Source organism: Patiria miniata, unplaced genomic scaffold, assembly GCF_015706575.1.
Source record: "Patiria miniata isolate m_02_andy unplaced genomic scaffold, ASM1570657v1 HiC_scaffold_21, whole genome shotgun sequence".
Taxonomy (NCBI): domain Eukaryota; kingdom Metazoa; phylum Echinodermata; class Asteroidea; order Valvatida; family Asterinidae; genus Patiria; species Patiria miniata.
This window is the reverse complement of record NW_024037060.1, coordinates 6,539,083-6,557,848: the sequence shown is the minus strand read 5'-3', so window position 1 is coordinate 6,557,848 and position 18,766 is coordinate 6,539,083. Positions and strand designations below refer to the sequence as shown.

General features: G+C 40.1%; 2 protein-coding genes across 2 annotated transcripts; one reads left to right on the top strand and one right to left on the bottom strand.

Moving 5' to 3' along the window:
• Positions 1-3,376: 3,376 nt before the first annotated feature.
• Positions 3,377-5,554, bottom strand: LOC119729595 (testis-expressed protein 49-like). The gene is made up of 3 exons (XM_038202217.1): positions 5,124-5,554; positions 4,394-4,529; positions 3,377-3,981 (listed from the first exon to the last, which is right to left on the bottom strand). The coding sequence occupies exons 1-3, from the start codon at positions 5,395-5,397 to the stop codon at positions 3,933-3,935; spliced, it is 459 nt and encodes a 152-aa protein (XP_038058145.1). The 5' UTR covers positions 5,398-5,554; the 3' UTR covers positions 3,377-3,932.
• A 272-nt stretch (positions 5,555-5,826) lies between these two features.
• LOC119729594 (T-complex protein 1 subunit epsilon-like) lies at positions 5,827-15,185 on the top strand. The gene is made up of 11 exons (XM_038202215.1): positions 5,827-6,056; positions 6,729-6,789; positions 7,487-7,651; positions 8,337-8,535; positions 9,334-9,526; positions 9,934-10,083; positions 10,839-10,958; positions 11,206-11,391; positions 12,482-12,619; positions 14,125-14,305; positions 14,734-15,185. Exons 1-11 carry the CDS (start codon positions 5,952-5,954, stop codon positions 14,859-14,861), a joined length of 1,626 nt encoding a protein of 541 aa, XP_038058143.1. The 5' UTR covers positions 5,827-5,951; the 3' UTR covers positions 14,862-15,185.
• Positions 15,186-18,766: the final 3,581 nt, after the last annotated feature.

Below are 18,766 nucleotides of genomic sequence, written 5' to 3'. Positions count from 1 at the left end.
CAATTGGCCGAGGACTAGATGATTTAATGTGACTGACTTGTGACTGAATTGTGATTGACTTGTGACTGATATGCGACTGATTTGTGATGGGCTTTGAAATTTAACAGTATTTTAGGCATTAAGGATTGCTCAGCCTCTTCAATATTATTTTACATGGGGCTTGATGCCTGTATTTTGTTGCAGGGGAGAAAGTGCCATTTGTATATATTTTGTAGTGGACTTTGGAGGATGCTTGAAACTACAAAACCAAACATCTCATAGTTTTATTTTGCATGCAATAGTTTTCTATTTGAATATTTCGTTAGAGATTAGCTGATTTAAAGTAGTAACAAGTGATTTCTGCTGTTTAACAGTGATGATTTTACAACATAAACATTTTTCAATTATTATTTTCCATGGCTTAAGTTTTAACTTTGATAAGCGGTTGTATTGTTAAAACAAGTATTTTACACAAAATGTTGGAATGTTTGATAACATTCATGTATTGTGCAATAGCCAGTGCATTAAATGTAGAATGATTTGCTTTACATGGATGGCCTTCAAAAGTGTCAGAACGAAAGCCATTTGGTAGATTTTGAAAGCCATATTTAAGTGGGAATGTTTACATTGTGTGGTCATTGTAGGATATAGAGAACAGTGAAGTATGATGTTATTTTATTTCAAATCAAGGGGCTGAATTAAACTTTTAGATATCAAAGTTACTCTTACCTTGCTTTTCAACAATTGTAATGCTTTTCAATTTTAAAAATGTACGTTTTATTTGAATGGAAAGAGTTTTATTTTAAAATAAGTCAAGCTGGCGATGTATGTAAAATAGCAAATAATGAATAAAGTAAAAATGCAGAAATCTATGGGTAGGAGAGCCAAGAAAAAGGCAAAGGTGCGGTCCTGGTCTTTAGCAGATGTACAGGACGCAATGCTTTGCAAAATAGTGCTTTGGGTTTTATGCATCAGTGAACCTCCCTTGTGTGTGTAAAAAAAAAATTGTTACGCGAACAATGTTTCAAAAATTAAAGGGAAAATACAACATTTGCAAACATCAAAAAATGAAACTACCAAATCATTTTGAAATACCTTGCTGGACTGTTAGTGAATGACAGTGTAAAGCATCCTGTAAAATCATGGCACCTGGTATACTGTCATTTTCAAGAAAAGTGGTATTTTTGTATCAATTTCCAACGCTGATCGGCCGATCAGCGTTGGAAACAACTGGCTTTTTTTTCAAATACTGGCCCCAATTGACCATCACACTTGTTTGCAATCGATAACAAACCTATGAACGGGTACGAGCCAGCTAGACTGGTTCCCTGACCTTACAATTCCCCAATGTATGTAAACTGCTCTGTTTCTTCTTATATGGAGTCAGGGAACCAGACTACAGGAAAATGATCGTTTTTCTTGGTTTTTATAGCATTTTCGAACCCAAAACCTCAAAAAAGTCAGTGTAACTATATTTGCTATATCTTTCCAACCCCCCAATTCCATCCATTTCTGAAAATTACAGCAAAAGCAAATGATGTATATTCCCTTTAAGGTATACCTGTACATTTAGAGAAATTGGTATGTGAACATAAAATCTTATACATTGGAAAATTCATTTTCAGCTTTCTGGGCTCCTTCGTTTTGATGCTTTGATATTACTTGATTACCACCAGTGGAGAACAAGGGGTTATCAAACATCATAAACAAGAATTATCATATTAGATGCATCAATTGATCATACAGAACACATTTTTCCTGTTTTATTGAAATATCAAAAAAAAATTCTGTCCTACAATACATTTGCTGAATTACAAAACTATGGAAAACTATAAAAATAGCAAACTGAAATTTTGGCTTTGAAACTAAAATGCAAAGGTGTACACAATTCTAACTTTCTGATGCAGTTAACATAAATATAGTAATGCTTGTATGTCACCGTTTGGCATGGAAATGTAAAAATGTGTTCATGCTAAATGTAATACTGCAGCACCAGAAATGTCCTCATTACACAACGGATTTTATTTTATGTACAAAAGAGACAAAAGTTCGATTTTTGGTTTTTGTTTTGAAAAATCAAGTACAAAGTATGTTACAAATTGAATTCATGATTACATAATCATAAAAAAAATAACTAAACAGGTCAATTTGTTAGTTGTTTTACTGTTTTTTTTCCTATTTACAATTTTTAAAATCAGTCCAAAAAATCTGGATATTTTGTTGTGGGATTTGTTCAAAACTGTCACCAAATTGCAAGACAATCATAAAAGGACTCAGTGCAAAGCATAATTTTGTGTCTGGTGAGTGATTTTAGTAAAGTATGGTCTTCCTTACAGTTTGTGATAAGCACAATATTAGTACAGCCATGACAGCAAATCGGTGCAGGAATTGTGCCTTTGATGATACAAGCATGGCATTTGGCACACAGTCGGAGCATGTCCTAAGAATAATATTTGGCTATAGGGCCATCACAGATTTGTCCAGTGACAAAATATAGGCAGAATAACAAGCAATGGCAGCCATTTTGAAAATGCGATGGCCCTATAGCCAAATATCTCTCCTTAGCCATACTCTGTGTGCCACATGCCATACTTGTATCAGCAAAGGCACAATTTCTCAAAATAAGTCCCCTATCTGTCCCACTTTATAGCCCGCACGCATTTCAACCGCCTTAACCCTAAAAGGGCCGGGGGGGGGCGGAATCCGCCCCCCCCCCTCAACATTTTCCGCGATAGCTTCTAAAAAATTTTTTCGCGACCCAAGCTGTTATGACTTTTTAGCCTCGAGCTTTGCGCATCTTTTGATACCAAAAACATAAAAATCGGACCACGGGTTGGCCCGTAGCGAAAAATTTTCCGGCGCTACGCGCCGTGAAAACTGAATTTTCGCATATACATCGTGTACATCGAGCAGAATTGCCATTCATACATATGAATAATTAATTAGCCATAATTCCAAAACCCTTTGACCTATAGTCATGAAATTTGTTGGGCATGTTTAGGAAGAGTTGCTCTATGCATGTGTGGAGTTTCAAAATTTTTCGTCACTCGATGGCCGAGATCTTAGGGGGGGGGGGCGGAATCCGCCCCCCCCCGGCTGAGAGATGGTCAAAATAACCCGGCCCCTTTAGGGTTAAAGGGCTCATTTTCAGCACTAATATTTCACTTCTGGGAAAGATTCCCATATCTGGCCATCACTTGTCACCCTGTGCACAAACCCTATGGGACTGGTCTGAAAATTTCCAAGTGTTTTCTCAGTAAAAATTCAAAATTTGTCCCTGCTAATTTCGACTTTTTAGGACATATTACCACTTTCTGATGGCTGATAGGTGATTTAAGAAAAAAATTACTGATGGCCAGATATGGGAATCTTTCCCAATTGTGTAAAGTACATTTCATCTGACTGAGGCTGCAGGTTCAAATCCAACTCTGGTCAATTTCTTGGTTCAACCATAAAATTAATGTGCACCCAGTCAGTTTCATTTCGGGTTTACATACATTTGTCAATATTAATTCAGTACTACAATGCATGCTTGAAAGATCAGCTTATTCATTGCCCTCTAAGATGGCTGCTATGCTCGAGGTGTATTGAGATTTGACACTTCTCTAAGATTCTGTGAGAGAAACAATTTTTACAGATTCTGTTGGATTGGCACTGGCAACTATGCAACAACAACAAATCAACCATAATTTTTTTACAATTTTCAACCTCCTATTGTCTGAAGTTGTATACTTCGACTCAGAGGCCACATGTCCAACGTTTGTGCTTTGTTAATTACCACTTTACAAGTTCCCAAGCAGTTCTGGTTTTCCTTTTAATGTAGTCATTGTTTGACCATAAGTTTATGATCTCTAAGCATAACTACCCCACTTTGTTACAAGTGAGGCGAGAATCAGAGTTTATCCAAATGTTTTATGTCAATTCTCCTGGCATGTAGCTGGTGCGGCAGTTGCCTAGAAGAGAGAGAATTCCCTGTTGGTCAGACTCATCTCGTTCACAAATCTGTGGAGAAAAAAAATACCAAAGTGAAAAAATCTAATGGTTTCCTCTGCCTTATAATTTGGATGGTTTGGCAAAGGGGAGCAAAGGAGGGGGAAAGGGGTTCACAGAATCAGGTACAGGTACCAAGCAGTGATGATAGTCCAGTTTTTATTCCAGGTATTGAAAGAAGGGAAAGAATGCTGCAACATGATGCCACTTCAGCGGTTGTTTACAAAGTCTACGGAGAGTCAAGAACATTTTCTAAGTATTTTCTAACAAAATTTGAAATGTTTCTCAGTCCCAGATTCATGTCTTATCATCCTTTTTGCAATGACTGACATTCACTGAGATGATATATGAAGAAAGAAGTGGCGTCAGGTTGCAACATTCTTTCCAAAAGAAGCAAAACACAAACAAAAACACATTTTTTTACCTTGTCATTTCACTGTTGACCATGACCCTCCTGGGGGTGTGCGTCCAGGGCTCTCTCTGATGGATGCTGTCATTCTCACTCCACCAGCCTGGCTTCACGGAAGTGGTCAGCTGGGCTCGATAGATCTCATTGGGTGCTGAAAAGCAGAAAAATATAGAGCTTCATCAACATTCAATATTTTGAGAGAAACTTGAGATGATCGAAAAACTGTACTGGAGCCATGTTTCCACAATGTTTCAACAGCTTTTCAATATGCTGGGGCAATGTGAGGTCCTTTTGTCGGAATGTTATTGAGCTGTTCAACTATGTTTACGGGTTGGAGAGATTTGAATAATTGTTTTTCCTTATAGGCCTACATTGGTGCTCTTTCAACCTATTTATTATATATTTGAAATTGTTAAGTATGTCAAGGTCACAGAGGGTTAATATCTAATGTCCATGATCTACTGTTATTTTTAACAGCTCACCTTTTAATGTTTGGCCTAATTAAGTTTGAAGGCCTATATCGGTATGAGTATGACTATGTAGATGTATTTATATGTCACAGGCCTAGGGCTTATCAATCCCCTTTCAACTTTACAGCTATTCTTTAAAATAAACTAATTTTCAGACGCAAGAAATTGAAAGTATTGGAACAATTAACAACTTAAAAAAATAAAGAGTGTTGTAGGCCATGTAGGCCCGGCCTACTACTAGTTAATAAATTGACTTAACAATACTTAAAACTGACCGCTGTTTGTTCTAGTGTGCTTGTGCAGTCTCTCCGTGAATTTCACATACGATCCACTGTGCTCTTCGTATTTTCCCGGCTGTGTCACCTTGTTGTATTTGTGCATGTCGATCGGTGGAAGCTTGGACGTCGGCGGCCTGAATGTCACATAGGAACCCTTCGGGACCCTCGGGACGTCCTGAACAAGTCGGTATTGGTACTCGGGATTCGGCTGCAAAACCTTCTCCCTGATCGGATCTTGGTAACCCAAATACGTCAGATTAAAGTGGGACATCTTGTTGCTGGAACAGCACCACTGATTCTGAAAAATTCTGGCCAATTTTATCGGTATTTTGGAATTTATAATTGATATGTTTTTCACTCGGTAGGAAATCAGTGCAAAAAGCGTCCCGCAGAATGTTCCCAGGGAAACAACCGATAGGTGGCGCTTTGTTCTAGTAATGAATATTCATTTATAGAAGTTCGTGCATGAACTCCAGTATCCTCTTCATGATATCTTTATTGTACCTGACCACTGTAACCAGACTAAAGCAGACGAAAATTCTTTCGTCTCGTTCAGATATTGTAATATACTATTCTCGATGAAAAATCCGTAAAAAGACAAACTGTAGCTCTGATTTGAAAGAAAATCAACTTCCTGTTTGTTTTGGATTATTTTGTTTCCTTTTGATTATATAAAATATTAAAATAAACACAATTTTTGAAGCCGCCATTTTGTTTTCTAGATCATTCTGCTGTGTAATTCATGCATGTGTACGATCTAGAAACCCGTTAAAAATCCACCTTCATCGACTTCTCCTGTTGTGAATTTCGCTTGTACATTTCATCATGACTTCCATCGGATCTCTAGCATTCGATGAGTATGGCCGGCCATTCTTTATTGTCAGGGATCAGGAACACAAGACTCGTCTAACTGGGATCGAAGCTCAAAAGGTAAAGTCAAATCATGTCACTGCATTTCATCTAACGGGTAGTAACGTTATTTAAAACCGTATATTCTGCGTGGGTTATTCAAGTCTGGCATTGAATTGACTTAGGAAAATGAGGCGTAACTTTTTTTCTAGGCTAGGGACATGGTCATGATGGCAGTATAAAACTATGAAAGTTAGGCCTACTTGCACAGTCGCAGGGAATTCAAGAGATTCATGCAGATTGGATTCGGGAATCGGGCAAAACGATTGGTGCATGGGCGGGGCCAGGGGGGTAGCGGGGGAGGGGTGGATTTGGGTGGACGTAGTAGCCCCATAAATGTGGCCGACATACTCTACTACCTCCCTATTATCAGCCACAAAATGCTCAGTGCGGGGAAGGTCCCGTTGCTAGGGGAGCAAATCAAATTAAGATTGGAAATATTTTGTCACTTTTTAAGAATGCGCGCTCATTTTTAAGATTGCGCAAATTGAAAGAAAGCGCACAACAATGATAAGACATGAATCTGGGACTGAGAAATATTTTCAATTTTGTTAAGAAATATTTAATTTCTTGATATTCTTCTATAAATTTCCAAAGACTTTGTACACAAGCGCGGAAGTGGCGTCAAGTTGCAACTTTTTTTCCATTCATGGCAATTAATAAAATAAGATTTTTATTTTATTCTCTTTTCAGTCTCACATAATGGCCGCCAAAAGTGTGGCCCACACATTGAGGACATCTCTCGGACCAAATGGTAAGTAGGCACGGCCTACACTGACAATGTAAGCCATGCCTGTGTTTGACAAAGGCCAACAAATTCAGATATTTTGTTGGCAGGTATGGTCGCTAGTACTACTTCGGCTATGGAACTTTTAGGAAAGGTTCACCAAAAAGTTTTAAAAGAATCTGCAGGATGCGGGAAGTTACATCCCATTAACTTTGGGAGGTAACACACTGAGTATACGGTGTTGATATGTTGGTGAAGGGCAAAACCTAATTTGATTTACATCACCCCAACGCAAACAAATCCCATCTTATGAATAGTTGAAGCGGTACCCGCTGCTATGTACATCAGATCTGAACCAGCCAACCGATCGCGTTAGCTCGGTGGTCGAGTGGTAAGACACCTGCACTAGAAAGCAGGAGGTCGTGGGTTTGAGTCTCACCCGAATGATTTTTTCCAACTTTCACTCTGGAGGTAACACACTGAGTGTACAGTGTTTATACGTTGGTGAAGGGCAAAACCAAATCTGACTTACATTACCCCGATGCAAAAAATCATATCTTATGGAAAGAAAATGTCGTTTGTTACCTGCACAAGAGGAAGATTTGAAATTGAAGGATTACGGGAGGGTCTTAGCAAGCATACCCAAAGAGGTTTTAGTGAATCTTGTTTAAAAATGTAAATGTAATCACTTAAACCCCCCCCCCTCCCAACCTTCATCTTACAGGTCTTGACAAGATGCTGGTTAGTCCAGATGGTGAAGTGACAGTTACCAACGACGGAGCGACGATCCTCAGTCAGATGGACGTAGAGCATCAGATTGCCAAGCTGCTGGTGCAGCTGTCCAAGTCACAGGATGACGAGATCGGTGACGGGACCACGGGAGTGGTCGGTAAGTCTCACAAAAAGTGACAGCCATATAACCCCCTTGAGTGATTTACTTGGAACCTTCCTCACTCTTGCAAAATCAAACACCATGGTAAACTCTACACTCAAACTGTTGGGCTCTGATTATGGTGGTATGCCTGACCCCATGTAAAGCATAATCTGTTTACTAGTGCACTACTCACTCCAACAGATTCCAACAAAGCCCGGTGTTGGAGTTTGACTGGATGGGGATTGGTAGGGTTAATGCAGCTTACCCTCCAGGGTATTTTGTCCAGAAAAAGGTTTCAATGTTTCTGTGATTCCCATTTGTTTGTTTTTAATAACAAAATGATATCATCTTGTAACTTGTCTTAAAAAAAAGCTGTCAAGAGCAGCAATCAATTTGCTATAAATTCCACGCGGGGTTGAAAGAACGAAATTTGTTGTCTCAAACTTACAGCAAAATCCCAAATATATGACTTTTTGATGCGCCATTTTAATTTCTCATCCTCAAAACCTATAAGCCATTTTGGGGGCTTCATTTGAAAGCTTCTGATATAGCGTAGAGAGTTTCAAACCTCGAAGTTTAGTTTGCCTGTTGTAAAAACAGCAATGGTAACAATGAAATCTTTAAACTAAGAACATATTTAGGCAAGTTGAACCAAACCTGATGGACCTCACATTTCTCCCCCTCCCCTCCCCTCTACCAGTCCTTGCGGGAGCTCTCCTTGAACAAGCCGAGTCCCTCCTGGACCGAGGCATCCATCCCATCCGCATCGCCGACGGCTACGAGCTGGCCGCCCGCAAAGCCTGCGAGAGGCTGAACGAGATCAAGGAGGCATTTGAAGTCAACAAGGACAACCTGGAGCCTCTGATCGAGACGGCCATGACCACACTCGGCTCAAAAATGTAAGTCTGGACAACTTACCCTACCAAGATACGAAGCTTATCGGTCCTTTTCAGCAAAATCAGCAAAATCTTACCGTCTAAGCCGAGCATTGAATATTGCCAGATTTAGCGCAGCTTGGGTTTGTGTGACAATTTACAGCATGGAATTCAGGATTCCTTTTTTATCTGTTGAGTGATATTGAAGGCCAGACACCATGCGAGAGTAAACTCTCAATCACCTCGAACCATCGTCAGGCTTTTTTACCCGTGGCCTAGCACACTGATGTAGGTGAAACAAGAGGACTGCAAAAGCATTCCTGCATACGGTCAACCTCAGTTTGTGTTCATAGCCTAATGTTCTGATGGTTAGTCCATGAAAGAAGTGAATTGAATGAAATTCGGAAATAGGTAAATGCATTTTGGGATATGAAATTTTGTTTATATTTGGTATTTGGCATTTGGTCAGCCGAGCTGATGAAAATATTTTTTCATTAGCATGTGGGTTTTCATTGGATGCTATTTGTTACCATGCAGCACTCCAGATTCAAGAACTATGAGTTTTAGATAAATACATCTAGTAGCCAGATAATGTAAAAATTCCCGGATATCCGGGTCTGCGTATTGTTAAAATAATCACGCTCAAGTAACCTTACAAACTTCAGGAAATGAAAGGACACTTGTAAATGTGATGACACATCTTTGTTGCAGCACTTTGAATGTCGACAGGTCTTCATGAAAAATATGGAGTGATTTTGAAAGCTGACGGATCTTTTGATTATAAGCAAGGCACAAGTTTAAAGTGTTTTTTTTTCCCCTCAGCGTGAACAAGTGCCATCGGCAAATGGCCAAGATTGCTGTGGACGCCATCATGGCTGTGGCTGACTTTGAGAGGAAAGACGTGGACTTTGAACTGATCAAAGTGGAAGGCAAGGTGGGGGGTAAACTGGAAGATACCATGCTGGTCAAGGGGGTGGTCATTGATAAGGATTTCAGCCATCCACAGATGCCAAAGGTGAGTAATCGTTTGAAAAATAATGCTGTGCTTTAGCGCTTTCTACCAGTGTCTCGAAGTGCCTCACAGTCATCACCCCTGTTCTTCAGGCCACTCTTCTGCAGCAGCTCAAGATCAGCACAGTCTGCTCTCTACCCTCACAGTTGCCCATTTATACTCCTGGGTGCGAGAAGAAATTGTAGTAAAGTGTCTTGCCAGAGAACACAATCCTACCATCATACCTTAGGAGATCAAATTGTCGCCTTTGTTATGGAGTTGTAAATTTCCACCTACTTTAGTTGGAAGTAATGTAGCGCCTTAAACAATTGTGCCGTCCTGTCAGTGTTTGCCGCGATGCTGCTATCTTGGAAAAAAGCTTAGAAAATAGAATCACAATGGGTTTTTGGGTGTCCTTTTTTTTTCTCCAGGAAATCAAAGATGTCAAGTTGGCCATCCTGACGTGTCCGTTTGAGCCCCCGAAGCCCAAGACAACCCACAAGCTGGATATCAAGTCGGTGGAGGACTACAAGAAGCTCAAAGACTACGAAGCCAAGAAATTCACCGACATGGTCGAACAGGTGCGTTGGGGGAGTCAGCTGCTCTCTGGTGGCACAAAATGGGAAATCAGACAAATTGTCCAAGAATGGACAAAAAAAATGTCCAGGTTTTGGAGGATGAGGCAAGATTGAGAAAAGTGAAGCCCAATCACTATTCGCTGCATTTGACTTGATGTTCTGTCTTAGTGCTTAAAAAGAAACAATCTGCAAGTATGTTATGATAAACAAAGTTACGCAAATTATTGAAAGGTTTACAGGGCTATGTCACGACAACCACCATAACATCATAAACACCCTTAAAAGTTGAAAACGTTGCTATTTTTAAACCATGAAAGACAAAGATATCCCAATAACTTTTTATCTGGCTTGGGTTTGTTTGACAAGTTACAGCATGGAATTCAGGATTCCTTTTCTATCTATTGAGTGATATTAACGGCCAGACACCATGCAAGAATAAACTCTCAAATCACCTCGAACCATCGTCAGGCTTGGGTTTGTTTGACAAGTTACAGCATGGAATTCAGGATTCCTTTTCTATCTATTGAGTGATATTAACGGCCAGACACCATGCAAGAATAAACTCTCAAATCACCTCGAACCATCGTCAGGCTTTGTACCCGTGGCCTAGCACACTGATGTAGGTGATACAATGCCCTGAATGGCCAGAATGCAGATTCATCATGTTGCATTTTGAAAGTTGCTCAGGTTTCCAATGCCAGCATATTATCAATTTAGAAAAGAAACAAGCTGAATATTTTGTATCCACGATCTTCCAGGTGAAGGCTACCGGAGCCAATCTGGCAATCTGCCAGTGGGGTTTTGACGACGAGGCTAACCATTTACTGCTCCAGAACAAACTCCCGGCTGTCCGCTGGGTCGGGGGACCAGAAATAGAGGTGAGTTTTCTTGGAATGGCATTTCTAAAGAGGATATTCTACAGTGTTTAATGATCGGAGAGCCAGTTTTGTTTGCAAGCTTGTCCAAGTACAAAGAATGCACCACTGAGGAGTTTCCCTTGCAAAAATTGGCATTGTGATTGGTACCTGAGCACGGAGTCCTTTTCTATACAAAGAAGGGTCGTGGATGTTTGCTGAAAATTTCCATAAACGTTTCATTTTCTTTTCTTCCCCCCCCCCCCCCCAGTTGATCGCCATAGCCACCGGTGGTCGCATCGTTCCACGCTTCCAGGAGCTGACGGCCGAGAAGCTAGGCAAGGCAGGCATCGTCAAAGAGATGACTTTTGGTACCACCAAGGATCACATGTTGGTCATCGAGGAGTGCCATAACTCCAGGGCTGTCACCATCTTCATCCGGGGAGGCAATAAAATGGTAACCCGATATTTTAATATTTAACCCATCTGCTCCTGTGTACTACATTGTATTACATTGTATGTATTCCCCGATGAATCCTTAAAAACAATACAGTACTGGGATGGTTTTGGGGCCACACAGGAATAGGTTCCATGCCAGCAGGAGAGGGCGCTCTTCAACCACTCACCAGAGCCCAGAGGACGGGACACACCATGTGCATGTACTGATTCGCGGCATATAGCACGAAGTACCCACAACTAATAATTCTGAACGTGCACAATGCCCTAGCGTCTTAATGCGAGTCCTCGGTGTCGCTGACAATGTCCCTCCCTGTAGTCTCCCCCAACTCTCCCTTTCTTACCGTTGAGGGGGTACGTTTTACACAGAGAGTTTGTGGCTGTTCAGGGAGCGTATTTTTTTTCCTAGGAGGGTTAATGGCAATGTCATGAATAATTCAGTTTTTCCTTTGAATCATTGCAAGACTTAGGTTCTCGTTCTATTTTCCCCTTAATTTAAAATTATCTCAGTGATAAATTTGGAGAAGAAAAATAGCTGATGAAAATGAGCAGCGACGACGAGGATTCGAACCAGGGATCTTTGTATCCATAGCTCATCTCGCTATCCACTAGGCTACTGTGTGGTAGCTCGACGACAACCGTTGTTTAAAATGTTTTAATGTATTGTAACTAGTTGAGTAACTAACAACAATGCTGTTGATGTCATTGTCCGTTCTCATGGATAAACATGAATTATTCATGACATTGCCCCTAACCCTCCTAGGAATAAAAATTACGTGTTCAGGGACTAACGGATTAGGCTTAAGCCTCCCAGATCCGTAAAGAAATGTACCAAAAAGTTTGAAGGCTTTTGCATGATTGAGTAAGGTACATCCCATCTAACTTTCTGTGTAGACGTGATGCATATTGGAAGGTCCCATGAGGTGCATTGGATATAGGGTTCTTTCACAGTGGTGCATTTTGTATGGAGGATCCAGGAATGCTCCCAGTGAAAATGCCAGGGGAAGTACGATACAACTCATTTAAAAAAAATACTTACATTCGAATATATCTCTGTTGAAGCCCTTTGAAATTTCCCACTTCCTTTTCAGATTATAGAGGAGGCGAAACGCAGTCTACACGACGCCCTGTGTGTCATCCGTAATCTTGTCCGCAACAATCACATCGTCTACGGTGGCGGGGCCGCTGAGATCGCTTGTGGTCTCGCAGTCAGCAAGGAAGCAGATAAGGTATGAGAACACAGGGTTTTGTTTGTTTCCTTTCCTTTAAGAGGTCACAAACGGTCAAAAAATTTCTACCTCAACTCCTGGCACACTGTGTTCAAACCAATGGGGGTCTTGACCAACATGGCTCTAAATGCATGTTTCCATAGGAGGGTTAATAAGTTGAAAACGTTACTAGTATTCAAACCATGAAAGACACAGAGATCCAGTGGACTTTTATCTGGTGTGGACTTCTTTCTCAATAAAACTGAACCCAAGTAAGTAGTTTTTTTCAGACACGGTGCTAAATCAAACAGAATCCAACAGCAGCCAAGTGTTAAGACTGCTGAATAGATTCCAATCCCCAGAACAGCAGATCTTCTTGTTCCGAAGATTGGAAAGTCCAACAGAATACGCCCATAATTCCGTTATTGTAAGATATAGCACAGTCGGGTTTTGAGCGACAATTGAAAGCATGGAATTCAGGATTCCTTTTTTATCTGTTGAGTGATATTGAAGGCCAGACACCATGCGAGAGTAAACTCTCAATCACCTCGAACCATCGTCAGGCTTTTTTACCCGTGGCCTAGCACACTGATGTAGGTGATACAAGAGGACTGCAAAAGCATTCCTGCTTACGGTCAAGCTCACAGGCTGTTCGTGTTCCTCAAGCCCCCTCCTCCTGTCCCTTACGACAACATTACTGGCATTAAGGAAGAATACAAACTTGAGGTACACCTCGAGTTACCATCTTATTAATATCGCATTCTCCAATAGAACCTTTCTCCTAATCTGAGGTTTTGAGGTGTTTAAATTTGACAGATTGCATCTATGAAGTATTTTTCATTTGAACCCTGTATTGTTGATGTTCCCTAACTTGGCGCGGCCCTTTATGTGGCACACTTGGATTTTTCTCGTCTGCTTTGCTAGAGCAAAACTATTACCTCAAATTTCACAGTACATGTGTCAGTGAAATTTCATCAAGCATTCCCCGTTCATAAATCTTGAGTTTATGTACCTGCTACAAAGTTCCAGAGAAATTATATTTTGGTGTGATTCTCTGATTTTATTTTAAGGTACAAAATGAACCCTTAAAAAATGCACCCCAAAATAAGATAATATTTCTTTGACAAAACTTGTAGTTGGTTATGTGAGTGGAGCTAATAATGATCTATCAAAATTTGTTAATTAATAAAGTCGTCTTGCATGTTAACATGGGATTTTCCAAGATTTGTTCCAGTGCGCCACGTTAGGGAACACTCAGCCGTTTTTGCGTCTATTTTCCGGCCGCCGCCGTTTATAAATTGCATTGAATGGACACTGAAATTGTTCACCAAGGTTCAACAGCAAGGATTAATAGTTCCAGTGTTTAAAGAATGAATGTGAAGTTCTTTAACTAAGAGGGTTTGGCAACATTGCATGAGGAAAGTCGAGGGAAATGTCCAAGTGCGTCACGTTAGAAGACTCCACTGTAAATGTCTAGGATATATTTGGGGGTTCAATACAAGTGTGTCATTGTGTCTTCCCACCAGATCTCCACGATAGAGCAGTACGCCATGCGCGCCTTCGGTGACGCCCTAGAGTCCATCCCCATGGCCCTTGCAGAGAACAGCGGTCTGCATCCAATCCAGACGCTATCGGACATCAAGTCCAGACAGCTGAAGGAGGGCAACCCTAGGCTTGGCATCGACTGTATGGGCAAGGGCACCAATGGTAAGTGGACTCCGTAGTCGAATCTTAATGAGGCTGTTCTTGCAGTTGGGAATACGAATCGGAAAGAATATTGCAACCCAACGCTACTTCAGCGGTTGTGAAAAGTCTATGGAGAGTCAAGAAAAGTATTTCATAACAAAATGTTTCTCAGTCCCAGATTCATGTCTTGTCATCATTTTTGCAATGACTGACCTTCATTGAGATGATATATGAGGAAAAAAAGCAGCGTCAGGTTGCAACCTTCTTTCCTTCAAAACTACCCGTAAGATAAAAAGAATTATTATACAGTCAAGGACATTTGCCAGGTTTCATAAAGTAACGATGTTAGACTACTTCCAAATGAATTGGCAGGAATCTCATTCCCATAGATTTGTTTAATTTAATGTAGCCAATGTCTAACTCTCTTGATTGTTGTTTGTTCCTCCCAGACATGAAGGAGCAACACGTGATTGAGACGCTGATCGGCAAGATCCAACAGATCAACCTGGCCACCCAGCTGGTCCGGATGATCCTCAAGATCGACGACATCAGGTCGCAGGTCGGGGGCGGTCAATGAGGGTCAACGACGGCCAATAGGAATCGGTAGAATTAGATAAGCTATCCACCATGGGTGGAACGCAATAAGTACATGTGTTTCACTTGGTCAGTCCGCGGTGTGTCGGTGCAGGGCCTATTTTGGGTTTCAGAAGTTGGCTTGGAAGGCTTGTGGGCACGACCGTCTTGAAAGTAACTGCGCTTGAAAATAACTTTGCTAATTCATGTAAAAACAAGCGACATTGCATATGATCGACTGGCGAAATGCCAATTGTTTGTCATTGTCATGAGGGGCGACACTGCACAGTCACTATCACATTTGCAAATTGAAACCCCCCCCCCCAAAAAAAAACTTGACTTGACAAGTTCTTTAAATCAAATTTACACAACAAAAACCAATGTAGTAACCTTTATTGTCTATAATTGTGAAAAGCAAACATGCCGCTTTTAAAAACTGTTTTCACAACTGGGCCCAATTTCACGGCGCTGCTTAGCACAAAAATTTGCTTAGCACAAAAATAGTCTGGCTTATAAAAGCAGGTAACCCGCCAAAACTCCACGTGATGTATATTGCTCGTGATCAGTATTCAGCTGTTGTTTGCTTAGCATGAAAATCACATGGAGTTTTGGCTGGTAACCTACTTTTATAAAGCAGACTTTTTTGTGCTAAGCAAATTTTTGTGCTTAGCAGCGCCATGAAATTGGCCCCTGTTCTGAACCCTGCCAAACAGGTCAAAGCCAGAAATACCATGTTCATCGTGTCTTGTTCCTGACTTGTGTTTTGTGGTTCAGATTTATTCTTCTGAATGAAGTATAAAACCTTTGGCTTATGAGTATGGCTCTCCATAACAGCACGAGTCATTAATAGGCCATCAGCCTGGGGGTTTGGCCAGTATCAAATCAGGGCATAAATGATTATAGTGCGCATGCGCAAGGAATACCGCCCCTAGAGTGGTAACAAGCATTTTGATAGACATTTTGAAAAAAAGGGTGATAATGCCTTGCCAAAAATCGCTATGACGATTATTCCCCTCATTTGATACCGGCGGCAAAAAATTTGGACCGAGGCTGATGGCCTATAATATGACTTTTTGTGTACTATTCTTGTCTTGATGTGCGAGTGAAACTGATATATTATTATTTGACATTTTCTTTTTGTACAGTGAAGTTATTAAAGTTTTGTGCTACAATGGAAGCAAAAAAAAGTATGCAAAAATACAAGCCTGTGTGATTGTCCGTTCTTGATGTTATTCGTACTTATGCTTTTCAGCAAACCAAAGTTGGATATTAGATTCGACGGACTAAAATGCTTTCATGCTTGAAAGGATAATACAAAATACATTTTGTGGCTTTGTTCAACCTGACTTAATATAAAACTAAGTTTGAGTTTTTGGAAAGTGACAAATGCATTTACTTAGAATATGCTTAAACCTGTGACCCTGAATTTAATATAGTGTGAAGACAATGTACGATAACAAAATAGGTACTTCAAGGGATCATACAACATTTGCAAATATCAAATCCAAAACTACTAATTTATTATAGTGAATGACATTCTAACGCATCCTGTAAAATCATGGCAACTTGTGTGCTGACATTTTTAAGAAAAGTTTAATTTTTGTATCAATTTCCAAGGCAAGCAAAGGGTGGGGGGGGGGATTGCTTTTTTTTCTTCAAATACCGCAACCAATTTTGCATATTTAGTTATACAATGTATTTTGTTTGCAATCGATTACACATCTATGAGTGTGTACAAGACAGCCGGACTGGTTCTGTGACCTTCAAATTTCCTGATGTCTATTAATTGCTCCATTTCATGGGAGGTGGGTTGGGGGAACGAGACTACAAGAATTGTGATTGTTTTTCTTGGTTATTCTAAGCACCTATGAACACAAAACTTTAAACAAGTCAGTGTAACAATATTTGCTATAAAATACTAAACACCCCCCCCCCCAACAAAAAAATATCGATTTTTAAAAATTACTTCAAAATCATTTGCTGTATTTTCACTTTAAATTATGAATTAAGCGAAGTTTTCAATATCATAAAACAACAAAAAGTTATATTGCTTTCATTTTCAGACTTAATGTAACAAAATGACATTCAGGGTCATCAAATAGCCAAAAGCAATTCTCTCCGTTCATAAAATTGTGTTTAATTAGAAGATGTTAATTACTAAAGATATCCGTCACTTCGTCAAGACGGAAAATCTACTTCTCCACAAAAAAATGAGGCATATGTTTGTACACAGCGCGTGCGCGTATATTACATTTATACATTTTAGAACGCAGATGCGTGGAGGCTTCATATTTCTTAATATAGCACACGTGTAAAATCAATGAGACTGAGTGACACATCGAGATCCGTCACTTCGTCAAAACGAAAAACTTAGTGTGTAGCACTTTCAACACTTTGTGCAATTCGCGAAATTAACGAACGATGGAATGTTGTGTCCTAAAATTTGGTAATAATTTAGCGGGCATCATAAAATGTTAGAATAACCAAAAATCTCAGCTTGCAGAAAATCTCTGTTTTGGATGGATGTGTCTCTTCGTCAAAACGGTGACGCTATGAGGCATGCCGTATACAATTTCCAAACAAATGAGAACAGTTGACTCATTATTACCCGAAATATCGATATCTGTTCGTCCATGGAGCCAAAACAGATGCACACAGCAATGTTCCACGTTTCTCTGCCTATTATTAAGACAAATTGTTCTCGAGGAGAGTTTAATGGAAGCCTGATGGCAGAGTGGTTAGATTCGTCGTCCCCAAATCGCGGAGTCCGCAGATCGAATCCCGTCGGTGTTTTTTTGTTTTTCGACGCACGCATTCATTTCTATTCAGTCATTTATAAGACGTTTAATTTCCCGTCGTAAAATACCAACAGTACCTTAGCTTAATCGGTAAGCACTGCTGCTGGTACTGTCCGTGAGTTCCAGGTTGGCGCCTTCGTACAGGTTCAGGGCATGTGGTCCACTCGGAGGATCAGGGCTTAGGGTGCCGCCCTGTTCCTCCCTTAGCTCTTTGCTTTTACATGGTGCCTGGCCCTCCGGGGTTATATGGATGGACAGGGAAGGAAGTGTGTATTGGCCGGGGACGCCGAGACCCCGGAAGAGTCCTAAGGGATTGTGATGGGGCATTGTTATGGCCCATCCGATCCCTGAATGCTTGGCTAGCACATAACTTTTTGATTTTTTTTTAAATCCTGTATTTTTTTTTTAACTTTGGTTTAGTTTGATATTTACATCTGCTCGGCAGTTGTACGGTAGCATTAAAAACGAAACGGTCTATGTTATAAATCAATGAATATTTAATAATTTACCATAATCAAACAAAGTTTTGTACGATCAATATGACTACTGCCCATTATTAATGGTGCAATTTCCATCGACGTAAAAGAAAACGCCGTATACAATATCATACCCGGAAAAAATAAAGATGTACATAATAACGTTTCTTTAGTTGTGAACGTAAATAATTTAATTGTGAACGTTTAAATAAAAATGCAAGAAAACAAAGCTAACGCAAGAACACAAAGCCCCTAACCCTTAAAACTGGAAATACACAATTGAAAAACATAGTCAAGTGGAACACCCGAATGTACACTATAAGGATTGAATTTAAAAATTCCATTACATGGGGATTTAACAGACTTGCTTTTTGTTAACAACATCTACCTTTTTGTAATTAAGTGTGGTATCAGTTGATTTAAATGATTTTGAAAGATCCTCAACAAATGTATTTTGCCAAAAATAAAAAAGTGATTTAATTCAGTGATTAAGCCAACCCTGATCCTTCCGAAATTCAGAGAAAAATTACTCACAACTCTGCAAGGTGTTTGAGACCCACATGATTTTTATAAATTTTTATCAATTTGTTGGGTTTTTTTTTTGGGGGGGGGGTTAAACAATGATGTGTGGGAGA